This window comes from Equus caballus, chromosome 13 (genome assembly GCF_041296265.1).
Source record: "Equus caballus isolate H_3958 breed thoroughbred chromosome 13, TB-T2T, whole genome shotgun sequence".
NCBI classification, from domain to species: Eukaryota; Metazoa; Chordata; class Mammalia; order Perissodactyla; family Equidae; genus Equus; species Equus caballus.
In genome coordinates this window covers 12,607,481-12,625,390 of record NC_091696.1, presented here as the reverse complement: position 1 = coordinate 12,625,390, position 17,910 = coordinate 12,607,481, and the positions used below count along the sequence as shown (strand labels likewise).

The window sequence follows — 17,910 nt, the reverse complement described above, 5'->3', positions numbered from 1 at the left end:
GCCAGATTTTCCAAGAAAGGAGGGATGGCTGGGACAGTGTCTCCAGCCTGCCTGCCAGCCAGCTAACCTGTGCCCACAGTCTGGGAGAAATGCCAGGCTCGGACACACTGGGCAGCAGGGGGCTGGCCCAGCTCCAGAGCAACACCTTGGCAGCCCTGGGGAAAAGGAGGGGGAGCACTTGGCTCGAGGTCAAGAGGGTCTGGGCCAGGACACAGAAGGAACAGCTGGGTGTGTGTGGCTGCCATCTGAACAAAGTCTGGCAGGGACCAGAAAAGGAGCATCTGCTACTGACTAGCCCCCACCCACCACCCCTCTAGGGTACTGCTAAGATTTTCCCATTAGTGCCAGAGGGAGCTGGGCCTCTGATTGGGATGCCCCAGCTTGTAGATAGGAAGTAGGATCTCAGGCCTGAGGCTGGGACCTAGGGCTGAGATGAGGGAAAGAGGGACGTGAGGGCTATAAGTCAGATCGCCCTTCCCCAAAGACAGAAGGTTTCCTATATCCTTCTGGGAGTGGAAACTAAACGAAAAGCGTGGTCACCCAGCAGCAGACCTGTGAACGGAGAAATCCTGGGGAAGAGGGCCCAGAGCCTGAGTCGGGGTGAGATGAGGGGGAAAGTGGTAAGGGTAGGGGCTCCGAGGCTGGAACTGGGGAGGAGGTTTTTGGAGGGGGGTGCTGGAAGTTCCAAGGCAATAAAATCAAGGCGGGGCGGGGTCCAACCTCCAGCAAGTACCCAGGGATGTGAGGGGCTCTGGGGGTGAAGATCCGGGATCCAGAACGAGGGATGCTGAGCGGCTGAGTCGAGGGCAGCTTGAAGCAGGGCAGGGAGCAGGTGCTCTGGGGCCCGATCGCAGGCAGAGAACCCGCGTCGAGAACACAGGGGGACGAGGTCCCAGGTTTCGACCCCAGCAGGGGACCCTGTGGGGGATGGGGGCCGGGAGCCGGATTCCCAGCCCCAGGTGCCAGGCTGGGGCCCAGCGGGACCGGCCGACGCTGGGCGGGGCCGGGCTGGGGGCTGGGCCGGGGTCCCGGGGGCCGGGGCGGGGCCGGGCTGGCGCTGCGCAGCCGCGGGGCGGCCGCCGCGCATGCGGGGCTCATAAGGCTGCAGCCGGCGCCGTGGCCACTCCCGGGAGCATGAAGGACCGAACCCAGGAGCTCCGCACGGTGAGTCCGGCCCCGCGCGTCACCGCGCGCCGCCGGCGCCCCGCGCGCCGCTCTCCCCGCCGGGCTCCGGCGGCCCCGCGGGCTACAGCCCCTGCGCCCCGGCCGCGCCGGAGGGAGCGGTGCGGGGCCGGAGACCCCGACCCCCTCCGGGTCCCGCCCCTCGGACCCTCTCGGGGCCACGGGCTCGCGTGAGCTCGGGCCCGTTGGCCCGCGGGCTGGAGGCTGGAGCCTGGGGTCCTGGATAAACTTTTCGGCGCCCCCGTGTTTTGGGGGGTCGGAGGGGTATCATCGGATATCGGTGACGGGACAGGAGCCTGACCTCTCCCTCGCCCCGCGGAGCAGGTCCCGTCTATGTCCCCCCACTGTGCCTCATCACTGAGCCTCCTGTACCCCCTTGTGGTCTCGACAGCCGGCAGGACCGCGGTGGGAAGGGGCCGGGGCGGTCCCCTGCCCAGAGCCCGCTGCGGGCGCGCTGCGGAAACCCGGCGGGCGGTCGGGTGGGGCGCGCTCCTCCGACGGGCGTGGTCTCCCGGGGCTCCCCGCCGCCCCCATCCCCTCCCGTCACCTGTAGCTCGCATCACCTGTGGCTTCCCATCCGCCTGCGACCAGGATCTGCTGCCCGCCGGGGTCCCTGAAAGGTCCAGACCTGCCCTCAGCCCACCTTCCCGGCTTCTGGGCAGTCCGGGCTGGCTTTTCCAGACCCTTCCGAGGTTCCCTGGTCTGATTCCTACCTGAACCTATTTTTCCACCTGTGCCTTGGTAGGCCCCTGGGGTGTGGCTGTAGGAGCGGGGTTTTGGGGGGGTAGGAGGATGCGCAAAGGTTGTGAGTCAGAGCCCACCTTCTCCCAGCCCTGACAGAGACCCTTGCAGCCTGCTCCTCATCAGCAGGGCCCCCTTCCCCTGGCCTCTGCCATTTACCAGGATGTTCACACCTCTGCCCTTAGGGATGGCTATCGGGGGCCTGTTGGGGCAGTGAAGGAGATGAAGCCTGGCTGTAGGGAGGAGGCATCAGAGGTCTAGACGGGGTTGAGTCTCATGAGACCTTCTGGTAGAGCACGCTGCTGGCAGACCCTGCCTGCCAGTCTCTGGGGAGACTCTGGGCTCCCCAGTCCTCCCCCTGCTGCCCAGCTTAGAGCCAGAGACCTGGTTCCCTCATAGGGAAAGTTTCAAGTGTCCTTTGGCCTTTCGATCACTTGGCTGTCCACTCTGCTCGGGGGCTCCCTGCGTTCATGCCTGGGTCTCCCCCATTATCCAGCCTTGTCTGCTGGGCGTCGTGGAGCTGGGAACTGTGCTCTCCTGCCTCCATCTTCCCCTGCCCTGCTGCCAGCCCCCACCCTCCTGTCAGACCTGTGTGATTCCTGGCTGAGTGCCCAGCCCCTGGAGAGAAGAAGCTGGTCCCTCTTGTCTTATGTGGTGTCTAAACACTTCACCAGCCAGCCCTTGCGGCTGCCCTCAGTTTCCTGTCCTTGGGTGAGTCAGAAAGAAGGTTGCGATGAATGGCTGTGTGGTGCATCTGCTGATGTTTGGGCGCCTGGTGGTCAGATGAGAGTACATGTGGGCACCATGTGGTTGGGTGAGCACCGTCCTTTACATCTAACAGGGCCTTTGGCTCATCAGCCTTCATCCCCTCTGCTGAAGGGGAAACTGAGGCACAAGAGAGAATTGACTTGTCTGGTAGATCAAGTGGGGTGGTAGAAAGAGGCTTTGCCTGGTCATGAAGATGGTCAGACTTAGGCTTGCCTGCGACTGGGGGATCCTCAGAACTTGGGTTGTAGGGAGCTAACCCTAGGTCTCGTGCTCTGGTGTGTGTCTCTCTGACCCCTTCCCCCTACACACACACACACACGCGCGCGCGCACACACACACACACAGGGTGGTCCAGGGTGGTCCCTTAGACGGTGAGGCCTTGCTTCTCTGAGTCTACTGAGGCTTCCTCTCCAGACGCCACACCAGGCGTTTGGAGCCCCTGCAGGCTGCTGTACTCACTGCTGGGTGGCCCTGCCCACTGGTGTTTCTAGCCGCCTCAAGGAAGAGCTGGCAGGAGCCCACCCCGGCTGGGGTGGAACGGTTAGTCTGGGGGGCTGCCATTCCCACAAGGCTCCTGCCCTCTGGGTCTTGGGTTCCCATCTATGAAGTGGAGGCAGGAAAACCTAGAACCCAGCTTCTCAGGGCAAGAGGAGTGCTCACAGGTCTCCTGTCTCTGATTCCATATTTGGGGGAGACCTGGCGCCCCAGGAGTCAGAATTTTCAGACCAGAATCCCCAGAACCAAGAGGCCAGTACTGGCTGGGCTGGACAGGGGTGGTGCTTGGGACAGTGACTTGTACCACCCCCAACACTCGCTCCCTCGTCCCCTCCTCCTCCTTTCCCTTCCGACGCCACCACATTTGGAAGGGAGGGAAGGGAGCTTATTTATAAAAGTCACACTTGGGGAAGGAGCTGGCGCGTTTCCTCCGTGCTCTCCAGCCCTCCAGCCTTCTCCAGCCCCCACCTCTCATGGGGCTCATCCTCCCGTTGTGCAGACAGAGCATAAAGGGATCATCGGGGGCCACTGTGGGGGCCTCAATGCTGTAGGCAGCCCTCAGAGATCAGAAGGGCACCCTGGAGGCCTAAGGGGCACAGACTGGTCCAGACTCACATAGCTGGGAGACTTTGGGGCAAGGTGTCCCCAGGCAACGCCGTTCCATCCCAGGTACCCTGGATGCAGCTGCCACTTTTCCCGAGTTCAGAGGCCTCCCTGGTTTTCTTTCTGAGGACTTCTTGGAGCTGGCACACCCCTCCCTTGGCCCAGAACAGTGTTGATCTACGTGCTAGACCATGTGGGGCACATGGAACCTGCTGCAGGAGCCAGAGGACAGACAGAGGAGGGGGAGTTGGGGCAGCCAGACCCTGGAAGAGGCCTTCCTGGAAGAAGAGAACTTGGGGTGGCCCAGAAGGAGGAGTTGGATTTGAATGGGAGGAGGGTGGGAAGGGGGTCCAAAAGAAAGGACCAGTAAAGCAGAGAAGTGGGAATGCCCAACCAAGAGAGAATGGTGGGTGGTCCCGACACCCGCTCTAGAGCAGGGCCCCGCTCACAGGAGTGGCCAGGCAGGCCTGGATGGGGAAACCCAAGGTCCCGCTTCACCCACCAGTTCCCCTTTAGCTCTCATTGCTGGGCAGAGACCAGGGTCCTGGGGCAACACCCGGCTGGCTGGTGCCTTAACCTCCCTCTGCTCATTTCGTCTGTACAATGGAGCCAGCAGGATCTGCCTTGTAGAGTAGAGCAAACGGGTGAAGAATAGGCCCAGGGTGGGGCTGCCTCCTTCCCTCCCACCACATCCTTGGCGTTCCCCAGAAGAAACCATGGATTTGGGCGTATTTTCATCTGGGGCGCAGCTGGAAGGGCCTGCAGGAACTATCTGGTCCAACCTCCTATCTTACAAATTGGGAAACTAAGGTCGAGAAAGGGCTAGGGAGTTATCCAAGGTCACACAGCCCCTGGGAACAGAGCCCAGTCCCTTTCCATGGCCTAAAGCTGCCTCCCAACCTCCTCTGGGGCCCTGCTAAGGGGCAGACCCTGCTGTAAGCAAGGACCTAGTGGAGGAGGGAGTACACAGGATGGGGGGAGGGTGAAGGGAGCGGGATGGAGAGTCCTCGTCCCTGGAGACCCAGCTTGGCCTCTCACACACCCCTGACTCAGCTCTGCTCTAGTGATGTGACTCTGATTAGTCATTAAAAAGATGAAGGGGAAAAGTAGACCTGAAAGCAGACAACAGCAACTCCTGCTTAGCAGGAGTGAATCAACCCTGCCGGCAGCTGCCAGCCGGCCCCTCCCCTGGGACCGGCCTGGAGGCTGCCTGCTCCCCACCGGCCCCTGCCCCCGCCCCCCAGGGTATCCTGGAATCCTGGAGCCTCTGCCAGGAGAGACCACCAGGGCTGCTGGGCCTCCACCAGAGGCTCTCTGCCTGGTGGTCTTCTCTTCCTGAAGGTCGCCTGGTGGGGGCAGCACTCCCCCCCCTTTCATTCCTGATTGCATATGTCCCCCAGTTTCTGCCTTGTGGGGCCCTTGGGAAGGGGGGTTCAGGGGAGGGGGCTCAGGAGAAAGAGGTGGAGCCACTTTGGCCGGGTGGCAGGCAAGGTGCCCATATGATGTCTCGGTGGCTTCGTCCGGAAGATGTGTGAACCTTCGAGCTTGTGCCTGCCCCACAGCTCCAGCTGCTACCTCCCTGCCGGTGCTGCCCAAGTCCCCACCTCCAGCCCAGCCCTGTCTCCGGAGCTGTGACTGCCACTCGGAGAGGGTTGGCAGACTCCCAAGGGCGCTGGGGCCCTGATCATTCAGCAAAAATCTGGGTGCCCACCTTGTGTATGATGACCACCCTGGCTAGCGCAGGACACTAGGAAGACGGCATGCCAGCCTGGTCCTAGTTCTTTTTTTGGTCAGAAATGTGTCTGGGTTGGGGGCAGGAGAGGTGGGAGCTGACATCCTACATCCTTGTCATTTATTCAGTGTCCAGTGAGAACTGAGTGTCCAGTGGGGTCTGAGTTAATCTGGAGGACACCTCTAGAAAGGTGCCACAGGGCTCTGGCTTAGATGTGGATGAAGTTGCCGGGGGCAACAGAGTCACAAGCCATCAGATTCTCACAAACTGGAACAAGGATCAGAACAAATGAAGAAATGAAACAGGAAAAAGGACCTTCAGTTGAGCCCCAAATCCAACTGAGTAGACAGTGGTGGGGAAGAGCTTGGGGCTTTCCTTGTTAGGAAGTGCTGTATGTTCACTTAGGTGATCTCTGGTTGCATTAACAGAGGTAGGCCATGTGGAAAGTGGGAGGGGATGGGTCAGCTCTTTGGCACTGCTCAGACCACAATCAGCAGGCAGATTCAGTTTGTATCCCTGTACTGCAGGAGAAGACAGAGGCCGAGTGGAACAAGTCTGGGGCAGAGGCTATAATTTGGAGCCCCTGGGAAGGATCTGAAGGGGAGGGAATGGTCAACTTAAGAAGAAAAACCTAGGGAGGGTGTGGATGCTGCTTCAGACCTCTGGCAGGGCCAGCCCAGGGAGAGGGCACCAACAGGTTCTTTATGGTCTGGGGACAAGCCGCAGGAAAGGGAAGGACTTTCTGACAATTGCGGCTGGCTCAGATAGGCAGAGCCACCTGGGAAAGCTAGTGAGCTCTCCATCACAGGAAGCATGCAAGTTAAGGCTGGAAGCTGCGGCCAGGGTGACTTTTCAGGTCCCTTAGAGCCCGAGAGTCTGTGACTTTGGCTCCAGCAGGGATGTGAATAGAGTGAGGGGAGCCAGAGGAGCAAGATACTGACCCAGGGGACCTGAGGAAGGCTTCTGGGAGGAGGTGGCATCTACAGATGTGGGGAATGTCAGCCTCGTGGAATCACATTCCAATCAGAGGGAACTGTGTGGGGAAAGCAGGACAGCCAGTGGATTGTAGGGGACGGGAGATCGTTGTAGGTGGGGTGGGGCAGTGAGGTGAAGAGGAGGGCTGGGTGAGAAGTCCTGGGGCGGAAGAAGCCGTAGGACTGGGGAGGAAAGGGTCCCCTGCAGCATCCCCTCAAGGGCTTGCTTGGAGCCACGGCTGGTTTGACCACAGCTGTGAGGGTAGGCCCTGGACCCTCCAGCTGGCTTTGGGGCCAGTCTGAATGCCACTTCCAGGGTGAGCGCCCAGCTGCGCGCCCCAGTCCAACCCAGGCCTCAGGTCTCCCTTTCTCAGCTCTACCCTCTTAGGTGGAGAGCCGGGAGGAGGGTGTGGGCATCTCTCCTGCCACCCCTCAAGTCCAGCCTTCAGTCCTCTGAGGAGGTTGTGGAGGTAGCAGGTCAGAGCTGGATGCCTGGACAAGATAGGTCCCCATTTCACAGATGGGCAGGCTGAGGCCACAGAGGCCTCCCACAGGTCTGTGGCAGTGACTCTCGTCTCTGAGAACTCAGGCGGCTTGTCTTTGGCCCTAGCTGTCATTACTCTTTCTGGGAAGGGAGCAGGAAAATTCTCCTTCTACCCCTTCTCATCCACCCCTGCCCTTCTCTGGGCACAGAAGGCCAGAGAGGGCAGGGCGCTGAACGGCAGGAGCTCCTGGGGCCACCTCCCAACCTGGCAGGCTGCCCAGGAGGGGGAACCGGGCTCCTCCAGGCTGCACTCTGGCTCAGCTCCTGGGCCTGGCCTAAAAGTGGCTTAAAAGGGTGGAAATGGCTCCTAGATGCTCTGCTTCTATGGGTGGGCTTGGTGGGGGGAGGGAGGCCACCTGGTAGCAGCCACAGGCACTTGTGGGAGCGAGGAGTTATTTTAGCTGCTGGGGGAGGAGGTGTGAGCTCTTGATGAGAGGCCCCCCCCAAGCCACCTACATAAAACTCCAAGCAACCCCCTCTCTTGGTTGGTCCCCACTTTGGTGGGGTAGTAGGACCCCAGAGCCCAGGGGCACCGCCTTCAGAACATGCTGTGTGTCTACCTTTTTCCAGCCTCCCCCTCTGCAGCCAGGCATCACTGTCCCCATTTCACAGAGGAGAAAACAGACCCAGGGGGAAGTCCCTCGGCCAGTCAGTATCTGCTGGCCCAGAACCGGCCCTTCCCCAGCACACTCGTGGGGCCCAGCCTGCCGGGTCCCTCAGCTTCCCCACCCCCTTGACCTTGGCCTGCTCCTATCCTTGGCTCTGGTGTGAGAGAGTAGCGAGGTGAGGGCCAGTGCCGAGCCAGCTGGCACCACCTCTTGTGGGGCACTGAGATATGAGGTGTGACCAAGCCCGAGAACCCCAGTCCAAGGGGTGATGGTCTTGCCCTGGATGTCCTTGCCATGACTGTGGAGAGGACCCTTGGTCTTGCCACCAGAGTGGGCTGACCCTGGCGACTCCAGGTGTATTAGGCAGACAGTAATGAGCATGGCCAGCATGCAGGGAAGGCAGAGGTGTAATTACGCCACCCCACGATGGGCTGGCTTTTGTACAGCTGCTCCTGGGCCAGTGCCTGGGTCAGCGGGGTGGGGCCTGCACCTGCACCTGAGGCCCAAGGCAGGCCGCCAGCCAGGTGACAACATGACTGGCCTCTCTGGGCCCGGAAGGAAAGAGGATCAAAGTCCAGTGTCAGGACTGACAAGGAGAGCGGATCCCCAAGAGGGCTGAGTGGCAAGGCCAGCACCTCACAGAGCCCCTAGGGCGGTGTCTCTCACGGCCGTGTCTGAGCCATCCAACCTTTTGGGAGGGAGATGGTGGTACCCAGGCTGGACAGCCCCCAGCCTCCCCCTCCAGGGCCCTCCCTAGAACGGAGTTTGGGAACTCAAGGCCCCATCTTAATTAAAACCATCGGGCCAGGAGAGTAGAGAACGCTGGCTGCCAGGAAGCCTGTCTCAGGCCAAGTTTGTGAGTTGGGGCCACTGGCGGAGGCACCAAGCCCTGAGGTTTGCTTGACCGAGGGTGTGGGGTGTGCTGGGAGGACACGTGTCCTGTGGGAAGGGGCAGGAGCTGAGCAGGGGAAGGAGGCCTGGCCTGGAGATGGAGACCTGGTCCTGTCACCCACTTGATAGGCAAGGCCTCTCTGTGATTGCGCTGAGGGCACAGCCAGGCCTTGTCCCACCAAGAGGTCGGACGGGTGGCTGGGGCCCTGGAGCTGCAGCCTGCGAGCCTCCTATATATGGATGCTGGACAGTTTGGGATCCCAGTCCAGCAGGACCCAGTGGTCCCACCACAGGTCCTGCTCATGTGTGCACACCCCTGTGCAGGCCAAGGACAGCGATGATGATGACGATGTCACTGTCACTGTGGACCGAGACCGCTTCATGGATGAGTTCTTTGAACAGGTGGGAGCCAGCACACCCCGCCTCTCCCTGGACACTGGTAGGGCTGTTACACACCTGTGCCAGGCTCAGCAGCCCACAGGCACCAGTTAATGAACCCGTTTTGAGGGTAAATAGACTGAAGCTCAGAGGGGAGTCAAGTTTGGGATTAGAACTGCCTGCTTCTCCCCACCCTGGTCCAGGATACTAGAAGCAGCCAGCCTCACCTCACGCCCCCTGCCCCCCGACCTGAAGCCTAGCCCAGTCTCTCCCTGAGCCCTGACCTCCAGCCCCGCTCTGAGCGAGCCCTGGGCCCAAGAAACCCCTCCCTGGATTTTCTCCTCCTGGCCACCTGGCCTTGGTCCACAGGTGGAGGAGATCCGCGGCTTCATTGACAAGATCTCTGAGAATGTGGAGGAGGTGAAGCGGAAGCACAGCGCCATCCTGGCCTCCCCCAACCCTGATGAGAGTGAGTGTGTAGGTGGGGGCCGGCTTCAGGCCCACAGGCCTCCAGGAAGGCCTGCTGCCGGGGCGGTGCACCTGGGCCTGGCCAGGTTGGGGAGGGCTCCCTAGGCAACCTCAGGAAATAGCTGTCCCAGGCCTGGGCTTGGGGGTCAGTGCCCAGTATCCCTGCTGGACCCAGGGCCTCACGCAAAGACTTGCATGGTGGGAGGGGTGGGGTCAGGCAGCCAGCCCTGCCCCCCAGGTAAGCTGGCCTTTTTCTAAGGCAGCTGCTGGCTGCAGCCCTAGGATGTTGGGAGGGAGGGAAGGAGGGAGGGAGCTGCCTCGGATCAATAGGAGACCTCTCAGCCCAGCCCCTCCCTTTCCCTGCCTCCCTGGGGAGCAGATGGCAGCTCTGAGGCGTCAGCGCTGTGGGAGGGCAGGCCAGCCAAACAGGCAGAGCTTCCAGAAAGAGCTGGCAGCCCTGGCACCTGGCCACCGGTACCCCGGAGCTGGGCATTCTCAGGGCTCCAGGAGGTCACCTCTCTCCCCACACACAGGGAGCCCGCATGTGTCCGCATTCCACTCTGTCCCCAGACGGGTCCCCAACCCGGCTGTCAGAGTTCCTGGTGAGGTGCTGATTACTACACGATTATGTGCCGGGCTGGCAGCACGCAGGCCCCACATCCCCTCCTCTCAAGGGGGTGCCCCCTCAGCCCCAGGGGCAGTGATGGGCCTGCTTGCCTCCTCTCTCGCTTCTCCAGCTTTCATGGAGGGTGCAGCCTGCACCTGGTGGGAAAGCCCGGGGCGAGTTCCTGCCCTGGCTGCTCTTGTGGTCAAGGGGAGGTGCCCAGGGCTTGACGTCAGGCTCATTTCCAGCACTTCCTCCCTATCCATGGCCCTCACCCCAGGCACAGTGGCATCCTCAAGCACCCAGAGGAAATCTTTCCACAGCCCCAAGGTGCACTTGAACCCGAGGCCAGTGCCAAACCAACCAAACCAAGTGCCAGGCCTTTGGAAGGCAAAATGAGTGCGCTGGGAGCCAGGAGACTGTCCCAGGAAGGGGTGGGAAGGGAAGAGGGACAACCCAAAGCAGCGCACACGTCTAGGGCAGCCATCATGCTCCCCTCTCCCCAGAGATCTGTCTGGGGGCAGTGGGTGGGTGGCTCCTGGTCAGGGGGCGCTGCCTGTGTGAACAGAGTACTGTAAAGAGCTGCCGAGTTGGCCTCTCACCTGCTGGCAGACAGGTGGCCGTGCGGCAGTGGAGCTGCTCAGCTCCCCACCTCAGCTCCCTTGTGCCACCTTCAACACTCACTTCTCCCTGTGTCATACAATGTCAGTCGCCACCAGTTCAGAATCACCACCCATGAGCTGAGCAGTCAGGACCCAGCTGTCGGTGATGTGGGCTAAGGGCACTTCCCAAGGGGAGAGGCTCCCCTTGAAGGGTTCTAGCACAGAGGCAGAGCAGAGGTAAGAAGGAGTCACAAGAAGAGATGGCAGGGAGTGGGGGGCCTTCCTGGGCCGAGACTTGCTCTGCTCCTCTGGGGGCTGCCATCCGGGCTGGGCTATTTTGGGTCTGAGCAAAAGAGGCTGAGACGTCAGAGCAGCTGGTAACCAAGTTTTCCTTTGTTCATACAAATCAGGAGCCCTCCTCCGCACCTTGAAGCCCCTCGCTCCTCTCACATTCCACTTGGGACGTGGCACCCACCTGATCGGCCACTGTCAGTGTCTCTCCCCAATCCCCTAGAGGAGAAGCCCCAGCCCAGAGGCAAGCAGAAGGAGGATGAGAAAGGTTGCAGCCAGGAGCTCAATCCGGGGGCTGCCCTGAGGCTGGAGCGCTGCTGGGGCCCATTACTCCCCCCAGCACCCCAGAAGGAAGCAGCCATCTTGCACCACTTTGCCAGTCAACCCCTCACAAGGAGTAGGGCAAGCTGGGCACCCCCATGGCCTCTGCCAGCTTCAGGGAGATGGTTCCAGTTGGCACAAAGGCCAGCAACACCATGCCACTGCCTTCCCCCAACTTCACCCTCATACACCCAGCTCCCTGCTACGTCCAGAGCCGATTATGCCCCAGGGGGCCTGCCTATTTGAAGCTCTTCTCCATCAGCTCCCACCCAGGCCAGGTGCCTCCTGTCCCCACTGGGCACTCAACAGTTGGCCTCTACTCGTCAGCACCTATGGAGGGGGCTTTGTGAGGAGAGCAATGGTTGCCCCACCCAGGGTGCTTGACAGAGGGGCTGGCTTCCACGCCTCTGGCCCCTGCAGCCTGTTGACTGGATGCTTACCCCCCGAGCCACCAGGTAATGCTAGGTGAGCCCACACCCCCCACCTTGCCTCAACCAAGTATCAAGTAACTGTTCCCCAGAGCCAACTCCAGCATCACCAGCTGCTCCACAATTATTTCTGCCTTAAATTTAGACCCATCTGTTATCTGCAGGGGGCGGGGGAGCCAGTGAAGGAGGAAGGGAGGCTCCTTGGAAGGCAGCATGAGAGAGGGGGTGAGGCTGCAGCTGTTGTGGCCCTGGCCCTGGGTTGTAGGGGCAGGCAGAGCCTCAACCAGGGAAAGAGGGGAGACCCAGGACTCAGGGTCTGCCCAGAGTCCCCATCAGCCTGAGCCTGAACATCAGGTGTGAGGAACCCAGGGTGCCTCCCCTCACTCCTTCTCCCTTCCCAGAGACGAAGGAGGAGCTGGAGGAGCTCATGTCCGACATAAAGAAGACAGCGAACAAAGTGCGCTCCAAGCTCAAGGGTGAGTCTGGGCTCTGGGCCTTGTCTGGGGGTGGGCGGCACCCCAGGCCTGCCTCCCCCACACAGCCCTGGGCTTTCACTAACTCTGAGGGGGTACTCTGGGCCTTGCTTTCCTTCATGAGGGTGCCATCCACTCAACAGCTACCTGGCAAGGCCCATTTGTGCCAGGCTCTGGGCTGGGCCTCGGACAGATGCCTGAAGCTTCATCGAGGGCATGCTCCACTCTGGGCTGTGCCCCCATTCAGCTAAATAGGGTTAAAGGAGTGGCCAGCACTGCCTGGCCCACTCCGAAGCCCCCGTGTGCTTGTGTGAGCACAGACATACAGGCCCGTGCCCTGCAGGCTGGGGACACCTGGCCCTCCCCACTCTGGGCATGGCCCCTGGTTGGGTGCAGAGCCTCCCTGAGCAGGAGAGAGACAGGGTGGGCCTGAGCCACCCGGCCCAGCACAGAAGCGCTCACACACGCAGCGTTGTACGTACCCGAGGCCTCACAAGTGGGTGTGCATTTATGCACACACTTGCACATGCCTCACACTGGGAAGAGCCTTCTCCATCAGTGCCTGGTGCCCTCTCTTCCTCTGCTTCTGATGTGGCCCCACTGACAGACCACACAAGACCCCCAGGGGCAGTCCTGAGCCAGATCTGGGGGGTGTGGGTCGGGGGCAGTGGTGAATGGGGGCAGATTGTGGCTTAGCAGCCATCTGTCCCCCAGGCATCGAGCAGAGCATCGAGCAGGAGGAAGGCCTGAATCGCTCCTCGGCAGACCTGAGGATCCGGAAGACACAGGTGCAGGCCAGACTCTGGGGTGGGCAGGGGCCTGAGGCTCTGGAGCGGGGCCTGACCCATGCACCCCCCCCTCCCGGACCCCCAGCACTCCACGCTGTCCCGGAAGTTTGTGGAGGTCATGTCCGAGTACAACGCAACGCAGTCTGACTACCGTGAGCGCTGCAAGGGCCGCATCCAGAGGCAGCTGGAGATCAGTAAGCTGGGCGGGTGGGGCCGGGCTGAGGGGCTGGCCGTTGCTCTGCTCCTGGGGAGGTGGGACTCAGTGTGACCCCTGCTCGCAGCTGGCCGGACTACAACCAGTGAGGAGTTGGAGGACATGTTGGAGAGTGGGAACCCGGCCATCTTTGCTTCTGGGGTGAGTGTGGACCCCAACCCTCCCACTGGGACCCCGCCCACCAGGACCCCTGGTGTGTGTGCAAAGTGCTGGGTCTGGGCAGTATTTTGACACAGCCACCTGGTGAGACAGGTTTTAAAGAAGGGTGAGTCCCAGAGAGGGGAAGGGACCAGGCTGAGGTCACCTAAGTGTTAGTGGCAAAGGTGGAATTAAGACCCGTCTCCTGGCTCCTCCCACTTCCTTGCTACCCCTTCCCCCATTCTCAGGGCCTTTTACTCGTCCCAGAGGACTCGGTGCCCTTAGCCATCTCTACATTCAGGTGACGCTTGAGCAGGGGGGCCTTGTGAAGGAGGTGGCACACAGGGTGGGAGGCAGCTAGGGGATGTGGGTCCCAGGAAGAGAGAGGGGAGGGCAGTTACAATCAGTGGGAGGAACCTGGGTCAAGCCTGGGTCCTTGGGGCAGTCCACTCCGGGTCTGTACAAGGCTGGTGGTGAGCACTCACACTTAGCAGGGACTCCGTGCAAGCACAGGGGGAGTGTTGTTAACCCCATAGTGCAGACAGCAAATCGGGTCTCAGAGAAATTAGGTAATGGCAAGTAAGGGCCAAGCAGGAAGTTGGGGGAAGCCTCAGTCCTGCTTCCAGAACACTTTGCTCAAGCCCTGCCCATCCCAGGTGCCTTCACCCTTGGCATCCTGCTATCCTGGTCCCCCTTAAGCAGGCCCCTGGGTCCCAGCCCCCTGCTCCTACCTCCTAGATCATCATGGACTCCAGCATCTCGAAGCAGGCCCTGAGCGAGATTGAGACCCGGCACAGTGAGATCATCAAGCTGGAGAACAGCATCCGTGAGCTGCACGACATGTTCAGGGACATGGCCATGCTCGTGGAGAGCCAGGTGAGGCCTGGGTCCACTGCCCTCCGCCCCAGCCCCCAGCAGCACCCAGGGCTGCAATGACCCCATCCTTTCTGCCTGACATGCTGCCCTGCCCGGGAGGGACCAAGTCTTCAGGTAACTAAGCCCCCGCTGTTGAAACTGCCTCCAGAGCCCTGCCACCTGAAGGACCCTCTCTGCATGGCTCGGCCACCAGGCCCCAGGCGCTGCATGGCTCTGCATGGCCCTGGCCACCTACACCCAGCCTTGTCCTGTCTTCTTCACTAGCTGTTTGTCATGTGGGCCCTGTCAGGCAGAGCAGTGACCAGGACAGCTGAGGGCCCACTTCCTGGAGCTATCGTCTGTTGGGCGAAAGGGTAGCATAAGTAAATAAATGGAATATTCTCCAGTTGTGCCAGGTGCTCAGGAATGTTAGGAGGCTATGTGATAGAGCAGTGGTTCTCAAACTCGAAAGTGCCTGAGAATCACTTGGAGGGCTTGTGAGCTTCCTGGCCCCAGTTCCCAGAGGTCAGTAGTTCAGGGTGGGGGCCCTTGCATTGACATTTCTAACAAGCTCAAGGGGGATGCCCATGCTACTAGTCCAAGGGCCACATTGGGAGTGACACTATGATAGAGTCCCTGCGGCGGCCGTTTTGGACGGGGTGGTCAGGGAAGTCCTCTCTGAGGAGGTGGCCTTTGGGCTCTGAAGACTTCTCGGGGGAAGAGTGAAGAGCCGGCCTGGGCAGAGGGACCAGCAACCCCACGGTCCTGAAACTGGCAAGAGCCTGACATATTTGAGGAGCAGAAAGGGGGTCCATGCAGCTGGAACACAGGCGTAGTTGGAGATGAGGTAGGCAGGGCCTTGTGGGCGGTGCTGGGTGTCTGGCTTCTCTTCTAGACCACAGGGTCTTAAGTGTGGAAGTGGTGTCACCCAAGTTAGGAAGCAGGGAGGCCCCAAGGAGGCTCCTGCCGCCACCGGGTGAGAGCGCTTGGTGATGTGGACACCAGTAGGGCGGGGGACTTGGGACTTGGAGAGAGAGTGGGCACACCACTGCTGAGAGTCCTGTGGGGCAGCATCAAGGTTGGAGTGGCCTTTGGGGGCAGCATGGGACCAGACTGCTGGGCCCAACAGTGTGGCGGGGCTCACTGTGGTCACCTTGTGAGCTATAGCCAGACACCAGCTCACCTGCCCCTGCCTTCCTCTGCCTGATGCTGTCCTTTGTCAGGCTCCAGGCACTGAGGTCAGGGCTCCAGCTGAGTTCTCTGCATGGTCCCCACGCCCTTGGCTGAGACTGCATGGCCAGTTCCCTCCCCATGATGGCTGCTCTGCGGGGAGAGGCGGGAGCTCCCCAGGGTGCCTGGCCAGAGGGGCACAGGGAGACACTGGACCCTATCCTCTTCACCACCCCACTTTTCTCTCCTAACCTCAGGGTGCTTTCCCGATGTCCTGCCCTGAGCCCCCTCCCGACCCTGAGGGGGGCCCTCTGGAGCTCCAGTACCCCCCGCCCTGCAGGGGGAGATGATTGACAGGATCGAGTACAACGTGGAGCATTCGGTGGACTACGTAGAGAGGGCTGTGTCTGACACCAAGAAGGCTGTCAAGTACCAGAGCAAGGCCCGCCGGGTCAGTGGTCCCAACTCTGCCTCAGCCTCCGTCCCGCATGCACCCATTAGAGCCCCCAGACCATCACAAATCCTTCACCCGACTCTCAGGCCTTTGGCACCCCATTGTAACACCTGCCCAGACACGTTCTGGCCATCACCTTCCCCCCAGTTCAATCCCCCAGACTCTCCAGCCTTCACCCCTCATCACAGCCCCCTCCCCAGTGGCCCCAAGCCCCTTCACTCACCTTTTGTGCCACACGCCCCAAAGCTCTGCCCAGAGCGCTCAGCCTTCCTGAGCCCCAGACCCTCCCAGGCACTGTCTGAAGCTGTTCTTCCTGCCTCCCTGGTACAGAAGAAGATCATGATCATCATCTGCTGTGTGGTCCTGGGCATTGTCATTGCTTCCACCTTTGGAGGCATTTTCGGATAGAGAGCACCCCACCTGCCACTCCACTCTGGATGGTCCACCTGGAGGAGGCCCCCTGGCTGCTGCCGCCTTGTGGCTTGGAGCTCCGTCCTTCCTACTCCATCCTGCTCCTTTCTCTGCCACAGGGCCCTCCGTACCCACCCTGCCCTGAGCCGTCATGTGCATGATCTTTGTAACAGTGCGCGTCTGTACAGAAGAGGCAGAGGGGAGCCAGGCTGGAAACAGCCAGCGGGGTGGCGATGGGTCAGCAAGGGACAGACTCAGGCCCTGGCCCAGGCTGTCTCACCCTTACCAGGCAGGGCTGCCCAGGGTAGCCATGGGCCCCTTCCCCTGCCACAATCCCAATCATCCCACTCTGGCCTGGGGTCCCCCCTCTCCTGGGATCAAGGCCCTCTCTGGACCCCAACCTTACCTCCTCCTGACCAACCCATCTGCCCCATCCTGTCCTCTCCAGCTGTCCCCCTAAGCCATGCCCCCTGAGGGGTGGGGACCAGCTGGCCACATGGTGCTGCTTTTCAGGTTAGGGGAGGGGTGGCCCTGAGAGACAGCCCAGCTCTAAGCCTCTAACAGCCAATCACTGCCAGGGAGGCTCAGGGTGCCGTGGCCAGGTGGCTTCTGGCAGTGTCAAGACCAGGATCCCCGCCCCCCGCCTTCACCTGGGGCTCCTACCCCCTACCTAGGGGCAGAGTCTGACAGGTCTGTGGATGCCTCAGCCTGACATTCCCACAGCACCAGGAGCAACCCCTCTGGGCTATGCCTGACTCCAGGTAACATTCTGGGAGAGGCTGGCTGGTGCCCCAGTCAGGCCTCTGCCCTGGCTGAAGCCCACAGCCTGGGCCAGCCACTCCCCAGCAGGCCTTAGTCAGGTCCTCAAGCCATCGTGTTGCATGTTTGGGACAGTGATCCCTGCTCTCTTGTGCTCTGGAAAGTCAGTGTCACTTCAGGCCTGCAATCACGTCCTGCGCTTGCTGTCCCCCATTGATGTGCCACATGGGTGTCAGGTGTCTCGGATGCAGTATTCAGCAGCCAGCCAGGAGGGGTACCTCCAGTCTCCCCATCTTGGGGCTTTGCAAGTTGGAGATGTGCCCCCACCCCAAGACCCCTCTTCCTCGTTGGCAGGCAGGGAGTGTGCATGCAAGTGCATGCCATAGGGGACGGGCCACGTCTGTGCCCCACCTTCCCTCAGCTTTGCTCCTGCCCAGTGACTGTGACCACTGTCCGTGTTGCCTTCTTTAACAGCGACTTACCCCTTCCTTCACCCCTCCACCAAAGGTCTTGGTACAACCAGCTGCCCATTTTGTGAAGTTTTTATGTAGAATAAACATTTGTATCTGTACCATGCCTCTGCCCAAGGTTTCTTACTGTCACAATGTCATGGCCTTAGAACTTGGGGGTGAATGAATGTATGTGTGGCTAAGGGAAAGTGGGCTCAGCATCCCAACCTCTCCTCCTCGGCTTTCAGTGTCCAGTCCCTCTGGCCCCTCCACCCCAGCCTGAGTCTCAGCTCCCGCTTAACACCTGATGCCTGTTGTGTACCGCCAGCCCACACCCACCCCCTCTTCCCACTTACTGCATCCCCTCTCTTATCAGCCTGCTAGACAGTCCCCCACACAGTCCAGTGCAGGACCTGCCCTTCTGACCACTAATGATCAGACAGGACACAAGCTCCTGAGGCAACCAGGCGCTGGGCTGGTGAGGCCAGCAGCTAATGATGGCTCAGGGCCAAAGGTCAGCCTGGGCCACTGGGCTGGATTAATACCTTCAGACCAAAGGGAAACCCAGA

General features: G+C 60.9%; 1 protein-coding gene across 4 annotated transcripts; it reads left to right on the top strand.

Annotated features, from left to right (window-relative positions):
* Positions 1 to 1,042: 1,042 nt before the first annotated feature.
* STX1A (syntaxin 1A) lies at positions 1,043 to 17,463 on the top strand. Of its 4 annotated transcripts, none has more exons than XR_002812193.2 (10): positions 1,043 to 1,164; positions 8,863 to 8,940; positions 9,286 to 9,385; positions 12,032 to 12,106; positions 12,818 to 12,891; positions 12,977 to 13,085; positions 13,173 to 13,246; positions 13,982 to 14,119; positions 15,526 to 15,719; positions 16,053 to 17,463. XR_002812193.2 is itself a non-coding variant. In XM_023655455.2 (10 exons), exons 1-10 carry the CDS (start codon positions 1,135 to 1,137, stop codon positions 16,128 to 16,130), a joined length of 867 nt encoding a protein of 288 aa, XP_023511223.1. In that variant the 5' UTR covers positions 1,043 to 1,134; the 3' UTR covers positions 16,131 to 17,463. The 4 variants fall into 4 exon arrangements, 1 of the variants encoding a protein (XP_023511223.1); XR_011424284.1 differs by having other exon boundaries at positions 13,982 to 14,233; XR_011424283.1 differs by having other exon boundaries at positions 13,982 to 14,945.
* Positions 17,464 to 17,910: the final 447 nt, after the last annotated feature.

What these genes read in the sequence shown, in the direction of transcription:
- STX1A (XM_023655455.2), top strand. Translation starts at nt 1,135, where the DNA reads ATGAAGGACCGAACCCAGGAGCTCCGCACG. An exon ending in CTCCCCCAACCCTGATGAGA is followed by an intron (nt 9,386 to 12,031) that starts GTGAGTGTGTAG and finishes CTCCCTTCCCAG; the next exon opens with AGACGAAGGAGGAGCTGGAG. An exon ending in CCATGCTCGTGGAGAGCCAG is followed by an intron (nt 14,120 to 15,608) that starts GTGAGGCCTGGG and finishes CCCGCCCTGCAG; the next exon opens with GGGGAGATGATTGACAGGAT.